This window comes from Cyprinodon tularosa, unplaced genomic scaffold, assembly GCF_016077235.1.
Source record: "Cyprinodon tularosa strain WSP-4 unplaced genomic scaffold, ASM1607723v1 ctg22, whole genome shotgun sequence".
Classification (NCBI taxonomy): Eukaryota; Metazoa; Chordata; class Actinopteri; order Cyprinodontiformes; family Cyprinodontidae; genus Cyprinodon; species Cyprinodon tularosa.
In genome coordinates this window covers 2,551,788-2,578,671 of record NW_024038821.1, presented here as the reverse complement: position 1 = coordinate 2,578,671, position 26,884 = coordinate 2,551,788, and the positions used below count along the sequence as shown (strand labels likewise).

General features: G+C 38.8%; 2 protein-coding genes across 5 annotated transcripts in view; both read left to right on the top strand.

The window, feature by feature from the left end:
- magl (MAX dimerization protein MGA-like) overlaps nucleotides 1–3,631 on the top strand; it is a 33,320-nt gene extending 29,689 nt beyond the window's left edge. For all 4 annotated transcript variants that reach the window (XM_038286073.1, XM_038286070.1, XM_038286071.1 and 1 more), the window contains one exon: nucleotides 2,160–3,631. In XM_038286073.1, coding sequence (XP_038142001.1) covers nucleotides 2,160–2,965 — 806 coding nt within the window. In that variant the 3' untranslated portion in view covers nucleotides 2,966–3,631. The remainder of the gene's footprint in view (nucleotides 1–2,159) is intronic.
- Nucleotides 3,632–5,560: 1,929 nt separating this feature from the next.
- Nucleotides 5,561–26,884, top strand: part of LOC119784127 (mitogen-activated protein kinase-binding protein 1-like) — a 31,421-nt gene continuing 10,097 nt past the window's right edge. Inside the window, exons 1-20 of the mRNA XM_038286038.1 lie at nucleotides 5,561–5,883; nucleotides 8,724–8,815; nucleotides 12,791–12,853; nucleotides 12,959–13,016; nucleotides 14,113–14,283; nucleotides 16,627–16,764; nucleotides 16,885–17,067; nucleotides 18,082–18,242; nucleotides 18,470–18,659; nucleotides 19,311–19,454; nucleotides 19,550–19,731; nucleotides 19,814–19,905; nucleotides 19,989–20,114; nucleotides 20,513–20,583; nucleotides 21,569–21,690; nucleotides 21,787–21,862; nucleotides 21,957–22,068; nucleotides 22,176–22,239; nucleotides 25,047–25,148; nucleotides 25,274–25,431. Coding sequence (XP_038141966.1) covers nucleotides 5,782–5,883; nucleotides 8,724–8,815; nucleotides 12,791–12,853; nucleotides 12,959–13,016; nucleotides 14,113–14,283; nucleotides 16,627–16,764; nucleotides 16,885–17,067; nucleotides 18,082–18,242; nucleotides 18,470–18,659; nucleotides 19,311–19,454; nucleotides 19,550–19,731; nucleotides 19,814–19,905; nucleotides 19,989–20,114; nucleotides 20,513–20,583; nucleotides 21,569–21,690; nucleotides 21,787–21,862; nucleotides 21,957–22,068; nucleotides 22,176–22,239; nucleotides 25,047–25,148; nucleotides 25,274–25,431 — 2,407 coding nt within the window. The 5' untranslated portion in view covers nucleotides 5,561–5,781. The remainder of the gene's footprint in view (nucleotides 5,884–8,723; nucleotides 8,816–12,790; nucleotides 12,854–12,958; nucleotides 13,017–14,112; nucleotides 14,284–16,626; nucleotides 16,765–16,884; nucleotides 17,068–18,081; nucleotides 18,243–18,469; nucleotides 18,660–19,310; nucleotides 19,455–19,549; nucleotides 19,732–19,813; nucleotides 19,906–19,988; nucleotides 20,115–20,512; nucleotides 20,584–21,568; nucleotides 21,691–21,786; nucleotides 21,863–21,956; nucleotides 22,069–22,175; nucleotides 22,240–25,046; nucleotides 25,149–25,273; nucleotides 25,432–26,884) is intronic.

Below are 26,884 nucleotides of genomic sequence, written 5' to 3'. Positions count from 1 at the left end.
GTTCAAAATTGATGGCCCCTGGTGCCACACTCTAATCAGCTAATTAACTCAAACCACCTGCAAAAGCCTTTAAATGGTCTTTCAGTCTAGTTCTATAGGCTACACAATCATGGGGAAGACTGCTGACTTGACAGTTGTCCAAAAGACGACCATCGACACCTTGCACAAGGAGGGCAAGACACAAAAGGTCATCGCTAAAGAGGCTGGCTGTTCACAGAGCTCAGTGTCCAAGCACATTAATAGAGAGGCGAAGGGAAGGAAAAGATGTGGTCGAAAAAAGTGTACAAGCAAGAGAGATAACCGCACCCTGGAGAGGATTGTGAAACAAAACCCATTCAAAAATGTGGGGGAGATTCACAAAGAGTGGACTGCAGCTGGAGTGAGTGCTTCAAGAACCACCACACACAGACGTATGAAAGACATGGGTTTCTGCTGTCGCATTCCTTGTGTCAAGCCACTCTTGAACCACAGACAGCGTCAGAAGCGTCTTGCCTGGGCTAAAGAGAAACAGGACTGGACTGCTGGTGAGTGGTCCAAAGTCATGTTCTCTGATGAAAGTAAATTTTGCATTTCCTTTGGAAATCAAGGTCCCAGAGTCTGGAGGAAAAGAAGAGAGGCACTTCATCCACGTTGCTTGAAGTCCAGTGTAAAGTTTCCACAGTCAGTGATGGTTTGGGGTGCCATGTCATCTGCTGGTGTTGGTCCATTGTGTTTTCTGAGGTCCAGGGTCAACGCAGCCACATACCAGGAAGTTTTAGAGCACTTCATGCTTCCTGCAGCTGACCAACTTTTTGGAGATGCAGATTTCATTTTCCAACAGGACTTGGCACCTGCACACAGTGCCAAAGCTACCAGTACCTGGTTGAAGGACCATGGTATCCCTGTTCTTAATTGGCCAGCAAACTCTCCTGACCTTAACCCCATAGAAAATCTATGGGGTATTGTGAAGAAGAAGATGCAATACACCAGACCCAACAATTCAGAAGAGCTAAAAGCCACTATTAGAGCAACCTGGGCTATCATAACACCTGAGCAGTGCCACAGACTGATCGACTCCATGCCACGCCGCATTGCTGCAGTAATACAGGCCAAAGGAGGCCCAACTAAATACTAAGTGCTGTACATGCTCATACTTTTCATGTTCATACTTTTCAGTTGGCCAACATTTCTATAAATCCTTTGTTTTTATTGGTCTTCAGTAATATTCTAATTTTCTGATATGATGAATTTGAGATTTTCATTTGTTGTCATTTGTAATCATCAAAATTAAACAAAATAAACATCTGAAATATATGAGTTTGTATGTAATGTATGAATATAATATACAAGTTTCACTTTTTAAATGGAATTACTGAAATCAATCTACTTTTTCATGATATTCTAATTTTATGACCAGCACCTGTATAAGTTTGCCTCTCAGTGTTACATTAATTTCACAGTCAATTCAAGCAACTATTTGCATTTACCAGCCATGTATTAGTTCTACCTTGCTCCGGGTAGCTCCCTTTATGCTACCAGAACTACCCTACTATCCATGTCACAGTTTTAACAAGGTCTCAGAATTGCTCTGTAGACTTTAACGTCTATTTTTACTTGATAACGTCACACAGCTGCTGCAGACTCTTTGGTTTCACCTCATCCCAAAAGACAGTGAGACTAAACCAGTAGAGGTGATGTTTAGTGTCTGACCCTGTCATCAGACCGTTTGTTGGGTTTTAGTGAGCAGGGATGAGGGTACCCCAGATTCCAGTTTTTAGATGACAGAAAGATCCGGTTAGTTCTGTGGATGTGGTCCGTCAGCTTGCTGCTCAATCATTCTGCATACTTTGGTTGTAACAAGAAACTGTTAAAGCTTCTGTTCCCCCATCCAGTTGACCCATTATTCTCTGACACAAGGCCTATTTTAATCAGCCAATTGATGCCAAATTTATTTATTTTTTGTAAAGCCAAAAGGTTCTTTGTATTTCTAAAATAAAATGGATTTGTGGTTTAATCAGTAATTACTGATAAATACCCAAACACATGAAAACATTAGGCGTACTTACCGTTCCCTTAAACTTTCTATTTTTGTTTGAAAGCCCATTTAGAAATAAACCTCAATTCCTCCCTGTGATAAGTTTAGCTTTGATTGTTTGATAACTTGTTCTATCTCCTCACAGTGGGGAATGGTGGCTACACTCTGATGCTGATGCGGTCCAAGAGGGCGATACCGGCGTACCAGCCCAGCTCTTCAGCGACTGCAGAACCTTTGAGACCGAACCCTTCCAAGAGATCAGAGAACTCCACCTCTTCTTCTAAGCAGCCTCAGGAAGCCAGAAGTGTGACAATGGACGAATCTGAACCTTCGGATTCCCTTCCAAAGAGTTCAGGTGTTACACCTTTAGTCAACCTACTAGGCCCTCAGGAGAACCAAGAAGGGTCCCTTCCCTTCCTGATAAATGTTTCAACGGCTGGCCTATGTTTGAAACCTGTAGGTCAGGTTCCTCCTGCTACTGAACCACAGCAGAATTCCAGCCCTCTGTTTGTCAGCTTCCAAAGCGGCGGCCCTTCGGATAGCCAGACTGACATAGAACAGACCAGGGTAAGTGCTGCTGGGATACAGCAGGTATCCGAGCTGGAACAAAACGCTTTCACTGTGAAGGACATTAGAAACGGGGTACTGGACGCCTCAGGAGAAAGGGGAGTCGGAGACAAACCCGTCCTGGTCAAACGAGGCAGAGGACGACCTAGTGGGAAGAAAAAAGCACAAGGTCGAGCTTTGGCTGTAAAGCGAGCACGAAGTCCAGACTCCCTCGTCAAATTTTCTATCTCCAGTTCAACAAACTCACAAGGGGCCGCGTTAACCTCCAGGCCGTTAACACGTGGCTCTCTGGGAAAGGACTTCCCCAGCGAAAAGAAACGCTCCTGGAAAGATTTGGAAAAGGAACTGGAACCAGAACTGGAACCGGAGCTGGAGTTTGTGTAGTTTCAGGTGTTAAATGGACCTTCTCAGTTTGGTGCCTCGCAGCTCTCTGTTCAAACCGGACAGTTTGCCTCCTTCTGTTGTTAACTGGTGTCAGCATTAAATAAGTTTCACCACGCGTGCCTGTTTAAATAATGAATAAATAAACCATCAGGGCCTTTCTTTTCCACTATACACTGCTGCTGCTGCTGTCTTTCAATGTTTTTTTAGATACGGTCATGAACTGCTATCAAACTGTAGAGTAGAGCTGAACACCAAGAAAATTACTGACCTGCTGAATGTAGAAGCAAAGTGTCAGCTTTACATCAGAACGCTTTCTAAGATAAAATTATTGTGACTTAACCCTTTTTTTTATGGATTACTAACTTAATTATGCTTTACATAAACTTGTCTGCTAGGGTTTTCAGAGTGTTCTAAACTTCAGAAGGGACAGTACTACCCAACCATTTTTATCGTCACAAGAAAATATTTTTTTAGTTGCACTTTATGTTTCCTGTAGAACTAAAACAATAAGATGTTTATTTCTCTATTCTGTATGAATTTAATCTGTTAGAAATAGCCTCTGTGAATATTTTGTTCGCTTTTGTTGTTTTTTTAATGGAAAACTTTGGTTATGCTTATTTTGAAACACTGGTTTGTTAATTTGATTAATAAAATATTTGGTCTTGAAATGGAAGTTTTTTAATTTTATGTTGGAAAGCAGTTTGCCATATAAAGGAGCATGCTTTTTGAAGTTCTTCAGAAAGGACAACCACAATTGGAAGGATTTTATTTTACAGAAAAATTAGATAATGCAAAGTCTCTAAAAAAAAAAACATAAATTCTAAGGTATTTATTCTGCAGTTCAGCTGAAAAATTGTTCTCTCATGTAATGGGTTCCTTTTTTTGTCTCCCCTTCGAGATTCTGACTGAGGAATGTTCAAGATCTCCATCTTAGTCAGTTCTGGGTCTTAAGTTCTCATTGGATGTTCCAGGAAAAGGAGGCCTCCAGTGGACTTTGCTGGTCAGATACCAGAACCACTTTAACTGCCTCATTTTAAAGAGAATAAGCAGAAGTTTTTACGACAAGCTCCCCCTGCTAATGGAGCCTCTCAACTAATCTTAACTGATTTCAGTCAGAATATAGAGGTGCAGGTAAACCCATATTTGCTCTTACTTCAGCAGATCAAAGCAGTGCCAGCTTTGCTTCAAATGAAGCCTTCATCTCCTGCTCTTTGCTGCCATCGCTTGTGAACAGACGCCTCGATACATAAACCTGAAGATTTTGATAGAATATCATCTTAACAGGCAATGATGAGATCCTGAGGTTCACAAACCAGACATCTACCTCTGCTATGCCATTAGATTCTGTCCACACACAAAGCAAAGTAAAACTACATGAAGCAATGTGGATTTGAGAGCATATCTGGGTTCATTAAGATGCAGAGAAATAAAATATGCCTGGCTATACCTCTCTAGCAGAGTGTTGTCTGCTTTGATGAACATCTGAAGAAATGTAACCCCAGAGCATGATCCCTCCACCACCATGTTTTACAACAATGCTTTTTATTTAGTGATTGTTCAGTAATTGTCCAGCATTAGAGCTCAATGTTCCAACTCCAAAATTGATCAATCTAAAGCCTATTCTGCCATAAGCCTTGACAGTATTTTCAGTGAAGCAGATCAGATGGCAAAAATGACCACTCAGTGAGGAGGAATGTTCTCAGAAAACGTGGAAATATTGCAGCACCTGAACATCAGAAATGAAGCTTCAGCACATAAGGAACGACCAAAGAGACCACAGTCAAAAGCATTTCAACCTGTGGGAGGGAGAGGCTGATATTGTTGGAGGATGTTTGATAGATTACAGTCACACAGCAGCTAAAAAAAAAAACATAAACTAAACAAAAAATAATTAAAAAATGTTTGAAAACTTCCCAAATTAGACACAGGAACTTTAAATCTTTTCAAAATATTTTATTATTCAGCAAATAAAATTTTATCTTGACTTAAAACTGGAAAAATATCTCACAATAAGAAAAAAACTTTTTTAAACTAGTCAGTCCAAATTAATGTTTTTACTGGTATATTTTTTATGTTAAGAAATATATATAAAAAACTAATCTGCTTCCCTTTTCAAATGTTTGGTATCCTTGAAGGACTAAATGATTTCAGTTGAAAAAAATGGAGCATCTAGTTGTTCTCTGCATTAATTGCTTTTAACCTTTAATGCCCCCTCATTCTATAGAGAAAGGAATACAGTGTTTGATTTCTGGAGAAAGTGCAAATTATCTTGAACCAGAAAAACAGTAAACTATTAAAACTTTACCAATCCTAAATGAGGATGGAAGGCAAAAGCTTTAAAAAGGGGAGAAAATCCTTTGATTAGGTCCAAGTTGAAGAGTGAATCATAACAGCCATTGTAAAAAGTCTAAATAGGACCCTGAATTACTTATCCATCAGGAGCCGACTGATGTGTGCGATTATGGAGCCTTTTAGTCTCCAACAGCAGCCTGGAGCGCACAAACATCCGCCAATCAGATGCCGGGCTGGCTCCCTATTCCTCTGTAATCCCATTAAACCAACAGAAGTCCAACAAAGGGAATCATTGATGTAATCATGGGACCTGCAGTTCACATTAAAGCCATTCAGTTCCGCAGGTCTGCGTTCAGACGCAGCGTATTTTGCGCAGAAGTGAGTGCTCTGGAGCAGGATAAACCCCACAGAGATTAGGATCCACATGTCCCTGCAGCTCCAGCGCTGTCACACTTTAAGAGTTTACTCCTAGAAGAGGATCTGTCTCCTGCTCCTGGTTTTTATTACCTGAGGAAGGAATCACCATGCCTGGCGATGGGTTCACCATCACAAGCCGCATCAGGAATCTACTGCGCACTCCATCAATGAAGAACAAGAAGAAATGCAAGGAAAACCTCTCCAGCAAGGTAGGAACTCACCCAAAGTTCCTCCTAGAACTCGATTTGTAGCTGACAGCATCCAGGTGTATAGCGCATCCAGTGAAAGACTTTAAATATCTAAATTTCAAGCAAAGAGAACACTGCAAAAAAACTGAAACTTAAGTAAGTCAGTTTTTCTTAAAATAAGTGCATTTTTTCGCTGAGCAGGTAAGTGAGATACTTTGCAAATGGAATAAGAAAATTTACATTTATAATAAAGAAAAAAAAATGCAGTCTCCTATTTGAAGTGCATAATATCAATCTGATTTTAAGGATACAAATGCACTTTCAACTAGGAGAATTTCTTATTTACCTACTCAAATTAAGGCTAAATACACTTATTTTAAGACATTTTCACAAATTTATAGATAATTTCTGTAGTGTGTTATTGGAATCCAGGACAAGGCTTTATTACCTTTGTAACGTTAAAAAAATATGTATATTTTGATGGCATAAATTAATGTCAATGTAACAAGAAACGCCAACTTGCCCGTATAAATTAAAAAAAAATTGCTTCTATAAGAAATTTATAAAAAACACTCTAAGAGTAAAAGAAATGGCTCCATTTGTAAGGGGCATGCAAGTGATCAAAAATGATAACTTTCCCTATAAAGGGTTAAAACAAAGTTAAAGGGTGTATCTGTGGAGTGCAAGATGGTCCAAAACATGACCTGGGGTCCATTTATGATCACTGAAACATAAGCAGATTGAATAAGGAGCAAAACAGGTTTCATATTTTATTAATGACTTTGCTTTCAGTCTTCTTGATTTTTGTTTCATTATAAGACCATAAGCATTCAGTGCTTTCTACTCGCAGATAACCAATATCTGATCATTAAAATGAGCTCAGACCTAAAAGTCACCTGCTTGTTATTGTTTAGATTAGGCTAAAATAGCACTCAGACCAGTGGAATGAGAAAATTAAACAACATTTCACAATCTTCATTTTTTATTAAGAGAAACAGGAAAAACACAACATAAGTTTTGAATCTGCAAAGATCAATTTTCTTAAGAAATCAGGAAGTATATGTATATTTTTTTAATTCTTTGTAAAATAAAACCCATTTGCTTTATTATTGAACAGGTAAAATCAAAAAGTTGACAAAAGATTTTTTTGTTTTTAAAGGAAGTTTTTGTTTTTAGATCAAAAATTTTTATATATTTTTTTTCAAACTGGCGAATACATTTGTTCCTCTACAACACATGTGTCAAACTCAAGGCCTGCGGGCCAGATGTGGCCCGCCACGTCATTTTATGTGGCCCGCTAGAACTCCCACAGCTGTCATTTTGATGGTTCTGAGATTTTAAAGGGAAAGAACTATATTTAAGATTATGTTGCTCATGTTAACTGACTTTTCCAGTTTCTATATTTCCTTCATTTTCCCTTTTTTTTTTTTTTATACAATTAAAACGTAAAAAATAAATATGGTTAATTCTACCTCGATCCCCCACAACCGCCATTTTGACGGCTCTATTAGTTGCATTGTAAATTTCGTTGTCTAGCAACCAACATTCTACCTTGAACTTTTTGGCTAATATGAAAAAAGTGGCGTTCAGAAGAAACCTAACAGCGAAACAGGTTTTAGAAATGCTTCAAAATATCGATGATAGTGATTCGGGCGGAGGGGGAGAGACCGACGAGGAGGACTAGGTAGGAAGCGGCTGTGTGACACGTGTGTGTTAGAACAACAAGCAAGCATATGTTTTCTATGCAACTGTAATTGTCACTTGAATAAGTTATAATAAATAATGAGTTATTTAACATTAAGGGGTCGTTACATTTATTTTACATTACATTCAATTACATTTAGTTACATTTATAAGTTACATCTGGCCCTTTAAGGACAGCAATTACGCTGATGTGGCCCTCATTGAAAATGAGTTTGACACCCCTGCTCTACAACCTAACAGTGAGGTTTAGATATGTGTATAGTAAAACCAGAACTGGTGCTTTTTATATTTCAATATAATTTATTTAGAATGCCACATGGCACGACACATTATATATCAAGGCACTTTACAGAGTTATTTTGTAATTTGGAACTCTATTTTATTTTATAATAATATTGTTACCACCATACAAGAGATATGTAAACAAACTCATCTGCTGGTTGCTTCTTAGGACCTTAAGTCTAATTTGAAATAGGTTGAAATCTATTAATTTATCTTTGTTTTATAGACATTCAAAGCAACCAACGTTTCTAGGTTTGTGATACAATCATTTTAATTATCAATTTATTAGAAATCTGCTTTAACTTGGAGTGATCCCCAGATTAAATTCCGTTTAGGCTTGTGTAAAATGTTTGGTTGGCTTTACAGGCCAAGAACAAACAGCAGGGTTATGATTATGTTGGCCTAATATTGTTCCAATCAGCTGTTTAATCTGTTAATATGAAAGCATGTTTGTTAATAGAACACCGTAAACCCATTTGCATTCACTTTACCCTTCAACAGCACTTTTAAATCACTCTTTGTATGTGATGAAAAAAGTTAATTGAAAATACAAATATGAAGAGCAGCTCATAGTTCAACATTCAAGAAGTACTGAAGGACATTATAGAAAAAAAAAAACATTTCCTTTAAAGGGCCTTGAAAAGTCTTAAGCCAGAGAAATTATTTTCCCCTTAAATTTTCTATATTGTTTATACATAAGTTCAGTTTTTTATGTTTTATTGTTGTGCATCTCCATGTTGTCTGATGTATTTTAGTTCCATTGCATCCCATCTTGTCACTGCTTTGCATTACATCCACTGAACCTGATGCTTAGATATGCAACTATTGGCTTCCATCTGTCTATCCATTTAAAAAAAGAGTAATTTGCTCTACAGGTGACTTTGGAGAAGGTGCTGGGGATCACCACTTCAGGAAACAGTGGATTGACCTGCGATCCCCGATCTGGACTTGTGGCGTATCCTGCAGGGTGAGACAGTTATCCTAACATCTGCTCTTTGACTTATCAGCAGCAGACATGGTTGCTTATCATATCTACCTCTGGCAGACGTTTAGTGTGCACTTTTCTGTGATCAGGTATTATCTTCAAATTATCTGAGGGGATCTTAGGAAGAGGAAGGCCCATTGGACTCCCTCAATCAGAGAAAGTCCAAATCGTATTCATGGCTTCCTTAGGGACATCCTTTATGTCTCTGTGAGATAAACAGCTGAAGTTCTCTTTTCGGTTAAGGTCCAGGTTTTGGACTGGAATGTTAACATTGGTCTGGTTCTGAAACGCTACCCACCTCTTAACATGCTGCCTTCTTTTCAAAGAGTGTCATCATAGCTCAAAGCATTCTATGCGCACTATTAAAACTTGAGACTAATGTGATAATAATTCCCCTACCATGACACTTGTGTGATCATGCTTCAGAATGTAGTGTAGATTATGTTTAGTGTCTGAGTCTCATCTGATAAACTGCAAGAGGTCACTATTGCCTTGATCATCTGACTAAATGTTTTACCATTTCTCTTTAGGTCAGTTAGTATATTATTTGGGAACATTAAAGAAAAACATAATTTTTCTGACAACAGGATTTTATCCTTAGAATTTGACCTTATTAGACCTCCATTTCTAAAACCTGGAATTGGAAACTGTGGAGCTTGATCATCGAAATAGCTAAATGTGGACTGACTGACAATTTGGATATTCATAGATCTATATGAGATACAGCAGCATGTATAAAACTGCTCCACTGGGCCTCAATGATTCAGGATCCTGAGATGTTTTTGCAGAGCAGGTCATGTAAAGGTGTACCTCTGGTAGCTTTTTTTTTTTTTAAATGAGGACTAAACAGAACTTAAGGTCAAGATAAAAGAAAGCAGGAGGCATACAGGAAAAGGATGGAAAACAAACCCCAGCAAAACAATATCAGAGATATGTGGTCAGGGATAAAGAAGATCACAGGCTTCAAGCAGAAGGATGATTAGACAGATGAAAGTCTGGACAGAGATGATGAACTGAATACATTCTTCAATAGATTCTGTTCAGGACCAAGCTCAGCATCTTCCTCTCCTGCCCACAGTCAAATGGACATCCTGCCCTTCTCTGGCATCACCTCTCCTGCTTCTATGAGTTTGTAATCAGTCAAATCAGAAGATGGTTCTGCTCTCTCCACCTTTCACCTGTCTATCCCTGGGAGTCAAGTGGAGAGGCAACTGGAGAGACTGAGTCATAACACCGTACTAAACTGAATAAAGGACGACCCTGATTATAGGATCACCCCCTCTTTCTATAACCCATTTTTAGGAACAAAACAAAAAGACCAAAAAAAAAAATTTACTTGGTCTAAAGAAACTTTTTTTATATTAAAGTGCTCACAATTTCATTGAAATAATATTGCATTGAAAGATTTGTGCAATTAAACAATTAAAAAGTTTTTAAAAACACAGTAACAAAAAATTTAATTGAAATCTTGCAACACATCAACTCGAATGCAATCTGAACTTTGCTCATGGAACATCTCACAAACCTGCATGAGGCTTTTACCCACAGGTCTCCTCTGTCTCGCTGCAATTGCTGTCACTCCTACTCTCACTCTGCAGCTCTGCAATTTTTTGAAAAGCTTTTCTTTGCTTATATTAGGCGCAATAACTCCGCCTCCAATGTCTGCAAACATGTCTGACTGTTGATCCACTCCGTTTTGGGCAGCGACTCTCCATTTGTACAATCCTTGTCCCATTTTCTCTGTTGTGACAGAAAGATGAGCAGCCACAGTGAGGTCACTGGCTTTACAAAACCAGACAACTGTCAGCCAGTATAATTGATTATACCCCGATTATAAGATGACCACACATTTTCACACCGTTTTTAACAAAAAAGACTGTCTTATATTCGGGCCAATACGGTAAGTTACCAGGTGCTGATGATGTCATCCCCCGAGTCCTGAAGGCCTGTGCAGAGCAGATCTGTGGGATTCAACAGCATCTCTTCAACATTAGTCTGACCCTGAAGAACGTTCTAGTGATGAGGAAGATCTCCTCCTTTGTTTCAGTACCAAAGAAGACTAAAGCCAACAGTCCTCAGTGACTATAGACCTGTTGCCCTGACATCCCACATCATAAAGGTCCTAGAGAGACTTCTGTTGGTTTGCCTCAGCAAACAAACAAGCTGCTTTCAAGACCCCCTGCAGTTTGCTTATCGCCATGGAGTTGGAGTTGATGATGTCATCATAAACCTGCATCAACAAACCCACTGTCATTTAGACAGGGTAGACAGTACTGTGAGGATCATGTTTTCTGATTTCTCCATTGCATTTAATACAATTTAAACTAACTTACTTTATGAGAAACTCCAGAAGACTCAGGTAGAGGATTAACAATCACCTGGATCAAAGACTACCTGACAAAAAGACCACAGTTTGTTAGACTGAAGAGTCAGCTCTAGTAGTTAGGGACACAGGAACACCACAGAGGACGGTACTTTCTCCATTCCTTTTTACTCTGTACACCTCTGACTTCCAGTGAGACTTTGACTGAGTCATGTCATCTGCAGAAATACGCAGATAACTCTGCATCAAAGATGGATAAGAATCTGAACACAGAGAGCTTGTGAACCTCTTTTTGACATGGTGTGGAAACAATAATCTGACCCTGAATGTCAACAAAAGAAGGGAGATTATTGTAGATTTCAGAAGAAATAAGAACAAGTTGAATCCTGTTAACATCATGGGAGAAGAAGGACTTGATTGAGAAGTATAAATACCTTGGTGTTCAGCTGGACAACAAACTAGACTGGAAACACAACTGTGAAGCCGTCTACAAGAAGGTACAGAGCAGATTATACTTCCTAAGGAAACTTAGGTCCTTCTGCGTCTGCAGCAAGATGCAATATATCTTGTATAAGTCTGTTGTGGAGATCGTGATCTCTTCTTCCATCCTCTGCTGGGGTAACAGCATTAGAGCTAATGACTTAAAAAAGCTCAGCAAGCTAATTAAGAAGGTCAGCTCTGTTCTAAGAAATCCTCTAGAAAATCTGGAGAAATTTCACAAAGAAAAATTCTTCATAAAGTGAAGAACATTATGGACAACAGTGAGCCTTCTCTTCAGAAGATTGTTAAAGAACAACAGAGTGTCTTCGGTAAGAGGCTTCTCTAGATCCGGTGCAATACACACCGATACAAAACATCCTTCCTGCCGACAGCTATCAACACCTTACAACACCTGCTAACACTATGAGTAAAATATAACATCATGAGTTACTGCAACATTTAATTGCCCTTTGGGATTAATAAAGCATTTTGAATTGAATTGAATTTTGTGTTTTAAATCTGCAACAAAAAATACTAATCAGTTTTATCATTAAAAACATAAAAAAAATAGTTCTGCAAAGTAATTTTAAAATCTAACACTTTGTTAGTATGAGATGTGTATGTATGTCCAGGTCTGAGCTCTTCTGTATCAATATATGTGAATAAGATTCCTGTCAGTTTAAGCATTAAACTTTCTAAATGGAGCTCAATCTGGCATTCCACCTGCTGTCCCACTTTAAATCTGTACAGGCTGTGGCGGTAGGAATGTAGTCTGCTGGCATGGCTCTCAAGAACTAGCTGTTCTGAAACAGGATGACTGCTAATCTGTGAGATTCCAATGAGCAAAGTGCAAAGAGGAAGGGCTTCTAACAGGAGGCATTGTTCTGTCTGAGTGATTTGAATATGGAAGAAGAAAAGGCATTAAAAATGTCTACTTGTCCTGCTTGTTTCCAATGTACAAAATCATCAGTGACACAGTTGGGGGTTGCACCACTAATGACTCACATCTAACAACATCAGACATTGGCTGCCTTAACTTTGGATGAATCTTGTTTTAGTATGTGTCTAAAAAAGGGTTTTATCCAGATTTCCAATTGAGTCTCAAACTCTTATGTCCTTATATTTGAGTTGTTCTTCTTCTTTTCTCTCTGAAGGTGTGTGGTGGTCTTGCTGAACCCCAAAAAGAACAGACAGCACCACATTATAAATACTTCCAGGTAAGTGTTGTCGAAATCTGAACTGCACTGATAAAAATGGAACATAAACCATTAATATTTCACAAAACCTCAGATGATGGTAAATGCTTTGATTCACTTTTCCAGGAAAACAATCACAGCTCTATCATTTTCCCCTGATGGAAAGTACCTGGTGACGGGAGAGGTCAGTTTAAATTCCTCTTATTTACCTGAATAAATTCCTTTAACAGTAGAAATGTTGCTGCACTTTAACTTGAATCAAACAGGCTACATTTCTGCACAGAGGTGGTAGTTTTCATGTTTTATCCCTCCAAGATGGAGGGTTGTCGCTGAATACAAATTTGCTGATGTTGATCCATCTGTCTCCATGGGTATAAAGTTTGTTGTGTCTCAGTCTAACATGTCTCGTCAGTGAAGCGTTTTTACTCCAGTGTGTTGCTGTTACAACGTGGGCCTCAGCTCAATGGGCTACCTTAATCCTCCCCTGCCAACCAAAGCCGATTACAGACTTTTCTCTGCAAGTGGATGGACACGCGCTGGTTGCTATGCCTACGGAAAATCAAAGTTCAAAAGACCAAAAACGCACCAACTGTTTACACCCTTTTTAAACGTTGCACCTTTCAATCTGAGGTACTTGGGGATGCGACCCTACAGGCCTCTTCGCTTTGAGCTGTTTAATCTGCTGTCAAGAGATTCAGAGTTTTATTTGTACCGTTTTAGCTCAAGGCTGAACAAAAGCATCACTGCTTTTTTACACAGTGTGATTCAAGTCTTTAAAAAGTTGATGTTACCCATGAGTTAATGATCTGATATCGCTCACACTTCCTCTTTTATCAAGCAGAGGCTCATTTGCATACAAGGCAAAGCTGACAGAATGCAGCCTATCTGTCTCGTCTTTCCTTGTTTTCTTTCCGTCTTTTTTGCATGCAGGACAGACTTTCTTTAGCTTAGTATCCTTCAGACTGGCAGTCCCCACACCAATTGATTGCAGCCTTAATAAAAAGGACAACACAAATACCCTGCCAACCTTTTGATCCCTTGGAGGCAAACGTGCTGGCAGTTAGAGTCAACTATTTTCAGTCAGAGGACAGGGAGGATTAGCTCTTAGAGGCACAGTTAGACTGGATGGACAGGTGAGTGATGGATTTCACAGGCAAATTTTTCTTCTTTTTTTTTTTCTAAAAGCAAACACACAAAAAACAGCAAAGGTATGAAATAAAGCGGTGCATTAATACTTGCATACTGTCCTGTTTTCCTTCTTCTGTATTTCCTTTCATCAGAGTGGTCACTTACCAGCAGTGAGACTGTGGGATGTTGCAGAGCGAAGGCAGGTGGCCGAGCTCCAGAAGCACAAATATGGCGTCTCGTGTGTGGCCTTCTCCCACAACAACAAATACATAGTCAGTGTGGGGAACCAGCATGACATGATGGTTAACGTCTGGGCCTGGAAGGTTTGTCTCGAGCTCCTCTATGAACAGTTTCTGTCAGTCCGAACTGGTCTAATCAGAGTAAACTAAGATGCTGCTATGAGGCTGTTTTATTTGCACTGTGTAAATCCAGCTGAAAAACAAATTACTATGGAGAAAAATAAAAAAAGAATAGATCAAAAAACAAAAAAAATTAATAAAGGCCAATAACCTGGAAACATATTAAAACTGAAAGCAGATAAGATTACCTTTGATTCAAATCACAGCTGAGTTTTTTTTTTTTTTATAAAATGATGACTAAATCCTTTATCTTTAGTTTTCAAGTAAAAAAACTAACAAGTATCTGTTCATACATTCATCCAACTTGGCACAAACAAAAAGCATAACAGATCATAATGCTGCCACCACCGTGGCTCACACTATATGTGATATATGTCTTTACGGTTATGTTCTTTGTAATAGTTTTTTTTTTTTAACCAAACATATTTTTGAAATGATGAGTAAAATGTGCAAGTTTTGTTAATTTAATCCAGGGATTCCCAAAGTAACGTGCGTGCCCCGCAGGGGTACATTAGCTGCCGCTAAGGGGGGAGCAAGACGAAACATGTAATAAGGGGCTGATAGTTACACAATTGTATTTCTTTCCTCACATAATAAAGAGCAGTAAATAAACATTTCCTTTGTAAACATTTACATTCAAACTGTAACTTTAACAGAAATAGAATTTCTTCACAGGAAAAGGTATTAAATTAGAGTATGTTCTTTTTATAAGTTTCATTTTAAGATGCATAATAGAAGAAGTTTTTCTTCTAAGCATTGTAGTACATTGCTAGTATGTTTCCAAGCAAACAGCACTGTGACTCTGAACCCTATGCTGATCCCACATCATGCCCACACTGCTGCTGCTAGGAAAATTAAAGGTAGGCGCGATATCTTGAATATGCTCAAGCATGAGCTGTAATATGTTTTATGGGAGCAGCTATTTAAAAGATGGAGTTTTTGCCCATATTCAGGAGCCGGGAAACCAGCAACAGGTGGAGGCGGGGGATGAGGGCTGCTGAGATAATAACTCTCATTCTGTTATTGTTACTACAGTACATACCTCTCGATCAAAGTTCTTTCAGTCGTTATTGGAAAAAAATCAAACTCAGCTTCTTATGATTTTTATTTTAAAGCGTAAATAAATTGTGAGTCAGATGTAGATTGAGAAGCAGGTACATGAAATAAACATAGGGAGAACAGTTAGATTAACTGTTTTTTGTAGAGTTTGACTGATCAGAGTCCGTCTCTTGTTCTCCTGAAAGTAAATCCTTAAAATCCTGTTGCGGATCTTTGCAATTTTATTCCAATTCATTTCTAATTGGATTTCCATACTATGTGTTATGATAAGCGGGTGAAGTTCATTTAACTGCAGTTTTTTTGCCTTTAATATGGCTATAAAAAATATTTGATTTGTTTAGAAAGCATTTTCTTTTTTTGAATGTGTGGGGAGATGGGGATGCGTCAACCTAGCTGGGACTGAGAAGGTGGTGTGCAGCCAAAATAGGTGTCGGAACCCATGCTTTAATCCATAAAAAAACAAACAAAAACAAAACAAAAAAAACACAATAAACTCTTTGTCTTTCAAAGTGCATTTGTTCTATATCGGCACAATAGAAAAAAGACAGATTATATTTAATCAACCATAAACTTTATGTTGATGAAAAAGTTACTGATCCAAACTCTGTTTAAAATAAATGTAGAAAAATAAGTTGTAAACTAAGGTCCTCTCATAAACTTTACAGCACTCTTCAAAGGTAAATTAACAACTGCAAAAGCATACATTTAATATTCCAGCGCAAATCTGTGAGAATCAATCCATCCATCCATATCCATCCATCCATCCATCCATCCATCCATCCATCCATCCATCCATCCATCCATCCATCCATCCATCCATCCATCAATCCATCCATCCATCCATCCATCCATCAATCCATCCATCCATCCATCCATCCATCCATCCATCCATCCATCCATCCATCCATCCATCCATCCATCCATCCATCCATCCATCCATCCATCCATCCATCCATCCATCCATCCATCCAAATGTCTTTTAATCGTCAACTTTCACCTTAAAGTGCCCTTATTTTAACAATTGGTCTAAAATTGACCCATTTCCTCCCACTTCCAGCCTTTGTGCTCAAAGGCCGAGTGGCTCCCAACTTCTTTATTGTTTAACACACAAACAATGAGCAGGGACAGATCTCCCATGAAGCTCTAAACAAGAACAGAAACGTCAAGTTAGACTTTAGAATATTTCTAGACCTGGATTTTTCAGTGAATTCGTCAATCGTAAATCTGGTATTTTTTTTTCTGTTACAGAAAGATGTAGTCGTGGCTGCAAACAAGGTGTCAAGTAAGGTGACAGGTGTGTCTTTCTCTGAAGACAGCTCCTACTTTGTAACTGTGGGAAACAGACACGTCAGGTTCTGGTATCTGGACCACTGTAAGGCCAATAAGGTATCAAAGGATGCTTTGCTGTTTGATATTCAGTTTTCCATTTCATTTAGATCATGTTGATGCCTGCTTTCCTTAGTCCATATTTCATAACCGGTCCTAACTTCACCCTTTCATATACAGACCAGAGCTGCCATCCCTCTGCTGGGCCGCTCAGGGCTACTGGGGGAGCTGAGGAACAACTTCTTCTCTGATGTGGCTTGTGGGAGAGGCTCCAAGTCGGACTCCACTTTCTGCATTACCTCCTCAGGTCTGCTGTGTGAGTTTAACAGCAAGAGAATGCTGGACAAGTGGGTGGATCTGAAGGTGAGTCACATCAGCCTTGTTTTGACCCAATGACTCAGTTTCCTGTCCAAAAACTAAAAAACCTGCACGGCTTTTCTACATGATGCAGCTAAATGTGACTTGTTGGAGCTGTTGGGTCTGGTCCAAGCACTCTGCATCTTAGTCATCCAATCATTATTATACTTTTGATTGCTTTTCAGCCATTAATACTCTAAATGAGTGATCCGGTAATAGCAAATGTATCATCTCTGATACATGTCTGAGGTAATTTCTTCTTCAGCACAGTCTCAGTGATGGAGAAAATTGATCAAACTCATTTATCATTTACTTGTTTTTCGCTCTGTTGCAGCGGATCTAAGCACAACAAGTGGCAAACATCAATTTTAGTAGAGTCAAAGATGGCTGCCTATGTCTGAGGTGGAAATATCATGAAAGACAAATTAAAACAAATTTTTTTAAATCAAAAACTGGTGAAAAAATTGAATTACTATGATTAATGGTTATGTGTAATACTGCAGGCTTTCAAATACATGGATTAGAGCATGAGTAGTTTTTTGTGATGGGTGGTTCTTAAATTAGAGTAAAAAATGTATTATACATTTAAGCAAATTAATTAGTAAGGACATTGTTTATTAACCTCATAATGTAATACTTCTGTGTTTAGATAAATTACCCCACATTTTCATTATAATGATTGATGGAAATGATTAATGTAGTCCTCTATCACTTTCTTAAAAAGTGATGAATTAGATAAAAGATGTTAGTAAGCTATTATGCCTTTGGCTAAGCTTCTGGAAAAAAAGAGGTAAAAAAAACTGCAAAAAGTTTTAAATAAAGGTTTTACATTTTATAGCTGGTTAAAAGGTCTGAACAAGACATTTAAGTCAAACAATAGTTTCAAAGGCATTTCAAATGCAGCATTTGCAACCTATATATTTCATTAGTTTCTCTATATTTGTATTTATGCATTCAGCAGACTTATTATGGCTGTTCAGAACACTGTATATTCACTTTCTCTCCATGTGTCTCTCTCAGACTGGCATGGCTCAGTCCCTGTCTCTGTCTGAAGACATGATCTTCTGTGGCTGCGCTGATGGAACGGTACGAGCCTTCAGCCCCTCCGACCTCCACTTTGTCTGCACGCTGCCGCGGCCTCACCCGCTTGGAGCTGACGTCTCAGCCGTCACCGAGGCCAGGTGAGGAGCAGCTCAGGGGTAACTGAGCACTTTCATGGCAGCCATCCAATGCAAGGCCAGATCGAAGGCTCTATTTATAGAGCTTCCTGTCTCAAATGGCATCAATTCACAGTCTGAAAGTCTCCCAAATGGCTCTTGTTTGTTTTGTAAAAACACTAAGCTGAAATTTACTCTATTTATTTCACAGCTGTTTTTCTAACCCTTTATTTCACCTTTTCCTCTTGTAGCCATTTATTTAACATCAAAATAGAAGGCCGATACCCTGATGTCACTGCGGTCACCTATGATCCTGTGAGCCGCTGGCTCAGCTGTGTGTACAACGACCACAGTTTGTATGTGTGGGATGTTAGAGAGGTGCACCGGGTTGGGAAAGTGAACTCTGCCCTTTTCCACGCTGCCTCCGTTTGGGACTTACAGGTAAACACATGCACATGCAGAATTGAGTCCCAATAATGACCTCTCAGTTGCCCCTTAACAACAAAGCAGTAGAGTGAATGATTAGGTTATTGATGGATATCGAAGGATCAGATAACTTCCTGCATTTCATTCACATTATATTACATTAAAACCACAAACATCAAGCTATCGTCTTCTGCTTTGACATGATAAACCAAATCACCATAAATAAACCATGCGTTTATATTCAGCCACCTTTACACTTCCTGCTTTAATCCGGAAACCTAAATAGTCACCAGATTATTCATTAGAGTCCAACTGGGTTCATTGATCTATGCACAAACGCTGCTTTTCTAGCAAAAACAGCAGGTTATGATTTAACTTCCTTACCGACAGGACTTTCTTAATACATTCTCTGCAAAGGTAGAGTTTCATTTTCCTTCTTCTGTAATTCCTTGCTGACATCATATGTGGGAAATTACCCTCCATTATATGACTGAGGGTACAAAACTATGGCCTTGTTATTACTGTGTTTCTGTCTACATCACTGCAAAAAATAAAAATAACACTGATTGTTTCACATAAATGGTAAATGGTGAGCCTTGAAAGTGTTTGCTGTGACAGCATCCTGCAGATTTAGATGAATATCCCCCGGTCTTGTTATCCTCTCAGGTGTTCCCGGATGTTCCTGGAGGGCCGGCTGCAGGACTGTCATCCAGTACATTCTTCACTTGTTCAGCTGACAGCACCATAAGAATATGGAAGATGGAGGACTCCACACAACCTCCTCTTAACTCGCAGAACATCCTCAGCCATGCAAGTTTAACCTATATGTCTCTTGCTCTTCTTTTAATGTATTGAAACTTTGAGTTTTGCCATGATTTACTGGATCTGTACTCATTATTTTGCAGGATCTGTTGAAGAACATCTACATTGATGGAAACACAGGCGCCCTGCTGGATCCAGAATGTAACGTGAACGCAGACAAATCAGGAGACGTGCAGACAGCAGAAACCAGAGCGGGCATCAGGACCATCTGTATCAGTCCAGACGGCAAACACCTGGCATCTGGAGACCGCAACGGGATGCTGAGGTGATTTATGGGAGAAAAAGCAGCAGCCAGCTGATAGACTTCAGTGACCTTCTCTCTGTAACGTAATATTACTGTTGAGCAGGGTTCACGACCTTACCAACATGGAGGAGATTCTTAAAGTGGAAGCCCATGATGCTGAGATCCTCTGTCTGGAGTACAGTAAACCTGAAACAGGTGGGCCTATATGAATATAATGATGGACGGTTTTAAGATGAATGTGAACTGGCAGGGTATTAACGCTGTTTCCTTACTGTCAGGTCTGAAGCTGCTTGCCACAGCCAGCAGGGACCGTCTGATCCACGTCTTGGATGCAGATGATAGCTACAGCCTGGTGCAGACGCTCGACGAGCACTCCTCATCCATAACAGCCGTCCGATTTGCCTGTGAGCCACTTGAGAAGCAGCAGACATCTTGATGGCTAATCTTGTCGTAATCCCTCTAGTTATCACCTCACAGTCAGACACAAAGTCCCACTTTTGTGAGCTCAGAGCAGCTCTTCTTCACATAATTAATGAAATGTAGATGCAATGTTAATTTGAGGGTTTATTTGTATACTGGATCAGAGTCATCCTCTCACATGCACCTAACATAGGTGCATTAGTTTATTGTTTAGTCTGTAATTTCGCTGATGGTGGGCTATCTCTAGATTTTTCCACAGGTTGTAAATCACGATAAACACCAATAACAGCACTTTGATAAGAGCTTACTCATTTAATTAATCCTCCCATCATAAAGACCTTCCAATAAATACAGCAGTAAGTAATTGTACTTTGATCTCTAGCCAACGACAACAAGGTGAGGATGATCAGCTGTGGAGCAGACAAGAGCATCTACTTCCGCACGGCACACAAGGTAACGCCTGCGCAGCATTCTGTTATTACCTTTTATCTGACAAGAACTGTGGGACATGAAACAAGCTCTCACAGATGCGCATAGCTGATGGGGAAAGTGTTTACTCAGTATAAACTTGCCTTGAACGTAATTATGATTGCACAAATGAAACAATGTTTAAGAAAAAAAAATCACAGGAACCTTCATTTATGTAAAAACAAACAAATCAACTGATCTTTTCTAGTGAGTAATTACACCCTGCATTGCAACAGTATCAAAACACAATGTAGTTGAACAGGACCCAACTGTTTAAAACTTATACAGATCTGCTAACAATGCTGCCACCATGGAATGGTTTGATCAGGTGGATATGCACATTTGCGCTGTGTGGCATCTTTAGCCTACATTTGCATGCAGGCTAAAGGTTACATTAGAGTTTATTCAACATACTTGCTGCCTCCTTGCATGTCTTGTGTTGAACTGAAAACAGGATAACTTTCCTTCAATGAGAAAATTAGATTCTCCCGATTGAGCTCTGCAGCTCATCCAGAGTTGCCGCGGTTCTCTGGGTGATAAATGCTCCCCTTCTTTGGCCTGATGTTTTACCTAAACACTCATTTCTTTATGGGTTTGCAACGTAAGGGTGGTATATAGAGCATTGCTTTGTGAGATGACCAAAGCACAAATAATGTTTTATAACCTCCCCTCTTCTTTGAGCTTCTAAACTAATTTCTCTCTGACCTACCTGGTGCATTTACTGGCTGTAAATGCTTTTGTAAGGCACTGTAAAATGAGGACATGCTGAGTAAATCTGCTTTAGCTTCATTTAGTTTCATAAGTTACAGTATCTATCATAAACCTAAGACATGATTGTCTTGTCTGCTGGGTTTCATGGTGAACCAGTATACAGAAGTGACCCAGAGTTTAGTTACAGTGGCGGACTTCTTTTTGTCTTTGAAGAGAAACTGTGCAGGTTTTTGTCTAACTTTGACTTTTCATGCTGCAGACTGACAAAGGAACAGAGTTCAGGCGCTCTCACCACATGGTGAGGAAAACCACACTTTACGACATGAGTGTAGACGCCACCTGCAAGTACGCAGCTGTTGGCTGTCAGGACCGCTGCATCAGGTGAGTGTGTGAGGGCTCTGTGTGTGTTTGTTTTCTTAAGGCTCACATGGTTGGCAGTTGGAAACATCCTGAGGCTTGTTCTTGTTCTGAATGCAGGATTTTCAACATCAGCAGTGGCAAACAGAGAAAGCTGTACAAAGGATCGCTGAGTGGAGATGGCAGTCTCCTCAGGGTAACATTTCCTCTTTCACTTCACTCTGCAGAGACTGTTTATATATAGAGACACTTCAGGGGGAAAAAGAAGCTCTCTTTATTTGTTCCAAAAGGTTCAGATCGATCCATCAGGGCAATATGTGGCCACCAGCTGCTCCGATAAAAACATCAACATCTTTGACTTCTACACGGGGGAGTGTGTTGCCACGATGTTTGGACACTCAGGTAACGAGACCAGTGTCAAGATAACCTGGATGAGCTGCTATTACTTTTTATAAGAAACCAGATCAATCAGCTCACATGATACCATGCAATGCTTTTTTTTTTTTCAGAAATTATCACCGGGATGAAATTCACCAACGACTGCAAGCATTTAATCTCTGTATCAGGAGACAGGTGAGAGAGCTGTCTTTACTCCTCCTCACACTCAGACCTGTTGACACTTATTATAAATAGTGGCCATTTGTGACACGTTAACACGGCTGTAATACAATGTATTTTACTAGCTGACAAATAAGCCGCTGTCTTCAGTCTGTCAGGATAAAAATGTTGTGCTGGGTTAATTTAATTAAGCAAAATAAGGTGACACTTTAGATTTTTTAATTTGCACCCAGATAAACAAAACCAGCAGATTCTACAATCCTACATCCTAACCTGTCTGATATTTTTTGACTTTTCTACTATTTCACACAGAAAGTCTATGGATCTCATATTTTTCCTTTAAAAACACAATAAGATTTACCTCCAATTAACTTAAACACTGTAAATAGTCAGAAGCATGTATGTAAACTTCTGACCCATTAATGCAAAGACCTTAAGAAGGAATTTGATTTAATGTCAGATGATGAGTAAAATATTATCCAACACATGTCTATTTCTGGTTTTGGCCGTACTTAAAGTAAGGTAATAAAAGAAGGAAGAAATTAGGTTTAATTAGACCATTATTTTGTTGAGTTGAACTAGAGCTCAAACATTCAAAAACAAGCAAAGCCTTGCCTTTCATGTCGGTGTCAATGCTGCATGTTCAGCTGATAAAAGCCATCCTTCTCTCTAACATAGGCAGACATCTGATCATGTTTGCTGTGGTGTAGAACCCAACCAGAACCCATCTCCTACCACCAGATGTCCTTGCTCTAGCATCTGGTTGCCTTTTTTAGCAGTTGGCCATGCTGTTTCTCCTCATTAGAAAAATAGCAGTTGGCTTTCAGAAAGGTTTGAATGGCTTTGAAATGTTCATTAGTTTTTATTTTCATTTAGTTTTGACTTCTGATTTTAAATTCTATTTTAATTTGTGTTTTTGTATTTCTTAGCTAGTTTGTTTTAGTTTGTTTATGCTTAGGTTTTTTATGCTTAGGTTCAGTTTAGTTCTAAAAAAAAACAAATATAAACAAAACAGGCCACTGCTGCAACACAAATGACCTGACTGCTGCACCTGCCATCTGATGGCATAATGTGCGAAACAAAACATAAAAAAACAGCAACCAGAAGATACACATCATATTAATGCACTATGATAAAGAAAAAAACTGAAAACTGAGCATATTCTCATTAACTTCAGTTAGTTTTCATTTTAAAAACTGTAAAAATAAAAAAAAAAATAAAAAAAATCAAAGATAAAAAATGTTTTTTTTTTTGTTTTGTTGACAAATCCAGTTTTTATTACTATTTTAGTCAACTAAAATGTTTTTTAATTCCAGTTTTCGTTATTTTATTAGTTTTAGTTATAAATAATTATCCTTGGGTTGCAGCTGCTCCTATATAGTTTGATATCTTTAATATTTCATTATATCGTCACATTTTTTTCCCAACTACAGAAAGAAAAAGAAAAAAAGCATCCGTTTAATTTGTTTTTATTTTCTATTAGCTAGTTTATTTTAGCAAGAGTGTTTGATAAACTGGCAAACTGCCTAATCCTCATTAGTTGTTTTGCATAAGACCAAGGGGTGAGCAACAAGTGGCTCTTTGGACCCTCTACACTAGTTCTAAACAGGGGCTAAAAAAGATAAAGAACCAACTAATGGTTTTAAATGTAGTATAGTAACAAATACAATTCTTCAAGGCTTTTGTAGATTTTTATAAGTGACTCTTAAATTGATATTTATTTTGACAATAGAGGGACTTTAAAGAACAAGAAATATGTTTTAGATCTATATTTCTTGTTATTAGATGTAAAACTATGTGTTTATGTCTTTTTTTTTTTTACATAAGAATAATATCCCATAGAGGAAAATCCATGCTACCTATATGAAGTGTTTATGTTTTGTCAATTTATTAACCCTGTAAAGCCTGAACCATTAAATGATTGACATAATTATTATTTTCTTTTAAATTTTTGAATTAGTTAAATTAGAGAAGTTATCTCTTACATATCTTTAAATATTGATTTTTTAAATTTCTTATGTATTTTTTTTTAGCTTACCTCTTGTGTCTCAGTGTATACCTGCAGTTTTTCAACAATAAAAATATCCCTCGAAAAAGAGATTTTATCTCAAGGGACTTCCTGGTAAAATACAGGTTAAATAAAAATAAAAATAAATAAAATCAATCTGATGATGTAGAGGCCTCAAAAGGTTAAACATGACACACTTGGTGTTAAAGGATTCAACACTAAAAATACAAATAAACTGTTTATTCTTTAATCCAATGCCAACAGATGTGTTTTATTTAAAGGTGATGTAGGATTTCTGGCTCTAAAGGACTTTTATTTTGCTAAAATGGCTATTTGGGTTTGAAAGCTTGCAGACCTTTGCTCTAGACTTATAAGTCATTTTCAGTGTATTTGTGTGTTCAGCTGCAGCCCTCATATGTCCCAACGACTGTGTTACTAATTTCATCGTCACTCAGTATAGATGGAGTATGTCTGATAGCTGTGTTTGCCATCGCAGCTTTGATAATGTCACGATCATCAAGTTTTGGATCAGTTTAGGCTATGTCTGCAGATTTTTCATCTTTTTTTTAAACAAACACATTATTAACTGGATTTCCACATTAACTGCGTAAGATCTTTATATTTGAATCATTAACCGTAAGGGATAATAAAATAGATCAGAAATCCTGCGGCGTAGCAGCCATCATGTGGAATCAATTTCCAGCTTCTGCATTAGCGGAAATGACTCTGAAAATGTGTTTGCAGATGGTTTCCTCAGTAGTTAAAACGAGATGAAAACCTGAATATTTAATGCTTGTGTGCTTTTCTCCCCAAGCTGTGTCTTTGTCTGGCGCCTTGCTCCAGAGCTAACCATTGCCATGAAGGAGAGGCTTTACCAGCTGGAGAAACACCCAAACTCACCTCGCTGTGGAATCAGGTGATGAAACATATTTATCTCAAACACCTAAAACAGAACCAGTGACTTTATAATGAGATCCGTCATCTTCATAGTGATGCTCTACTCAATCCCATTATTATAACTCATTTGCTGCTGTACTGTAGGCGGGAGGTGTACAGCGCTCCCGCTCTGGTTGGTCTCTCCTCTGACAGCGATCAGGAGAACGAGGTGGAGGACGCAGAGGAGAATGAAGACACTAATAATCTGGATGACAGCAAAAGCAGCAGCTCCTCTAACAGCTGCCAGAGAGAGGAGGACACAGGTAGTCTAAAAATGAAAAGACCAACTTTAATTAATGGATTAGTCAATAAAAGAATGACCCAATCGACATTACCGGCTAATCATTACAGGTGCTGGTCATAAAATTAGAATATCATGAAAAAGTAGATTGATTTCAGTAATTCCATTTAAAAAGTGAAACTTGTATATTATATTCATACATTACATACAAACTCATATATTTCAGATGTTTATTTTGTTTAATTTTGATGATTACAAATGACAACAAATGAAAATCTCAAATTCATCATATCAGAAAATTAGAATATTGTGAAAAGGTTCAAAATTGATGGCCCCTGGTGCCACACTCTAATCAGCTAATTAACTCAAACCACCTGCAAAAGCCTTTAAATGGTCTTTCAGTCTAGTTCTATAGGCTACACAATCATGGGGAAGACTGCTGACTTGACAGTTGTCCAAAAGACGACCATCGACACCTTGCACAAGGAGGGCAAGACACAAAAGGTCATCGCTAAAGAGGCTGGCTGTTCACAGAGCTCAGTGTCCAAGCACATTAATAGAGAGGCGAAGGGAAGGAAAAGATGTGGTCGAAAAAAGTGTACAAGCAAGAGAGATAACCGCACCCTGGAGAGGATTGTGAAACAAAACCCATTCAAAAATGTGGGGGAGATTCACAAAGAGTGGACTGCAGCTGGAGTGAGTGCTTCAAGAACCACCACACACAGACGTATGAAAGACATGGGTTTCTGCTGTCGCATTCCTTGTGTCAAGCCACTCTTGAACCACAGACAGCGTCAGAAGCGGCTTGCCTGGGCTAAAGAGAAACAGGACTGGACTGCTGGTGAGTGGTCCAAAGTCATGTTCTCTGATGAAAGTAAATTTTGCATTTCCTTTGGAAATCAAGGTCCCAGAGTCTGGAGGAAAAGAAGAGAGGCACTTCATCCACGTTGCTTGAAGTCCAGTGTAAAGTTTCCACAGTCAGTGATGGTTTGGGGTGCCATGTCATCTGCTGGTGTTGGTCCATTGTGTTTTCTGAGGTCCAGGGTCAACGCAGCCACATACCAGGAAGTTTTAGAGCATTTCATGCTTCCTGCAGCTGACCAACTTTTTGGAGATGCAGATTTCATTTTCCAACAGGACTTGGCACCTGCACACAGTGCCAAAGCTACCAGTACCTGGTTGAAGGACCATGGTATCCCTGTTCTTAATTGGCCAGCAAACTCTCCTGACCTTAACCCCATAGAAAATCTATGGGGTATTGTGAAGAAGAAGATGCAATACACCAGACCCAACAATTCAGAAGAGCTAAAAGCCACTATTAGAGCAACCTGGGCTATCATAACACCTGAGCAGTGCCACAGACTGATCGACTCCATGCCACGCCGCATTGCTGCAGTAATACAGGCCAAAGGAGGCCCAACTAAATACTGAGTGCTGTACATGCTCATACTTTTCATGTTCATACTTTTCAGTTG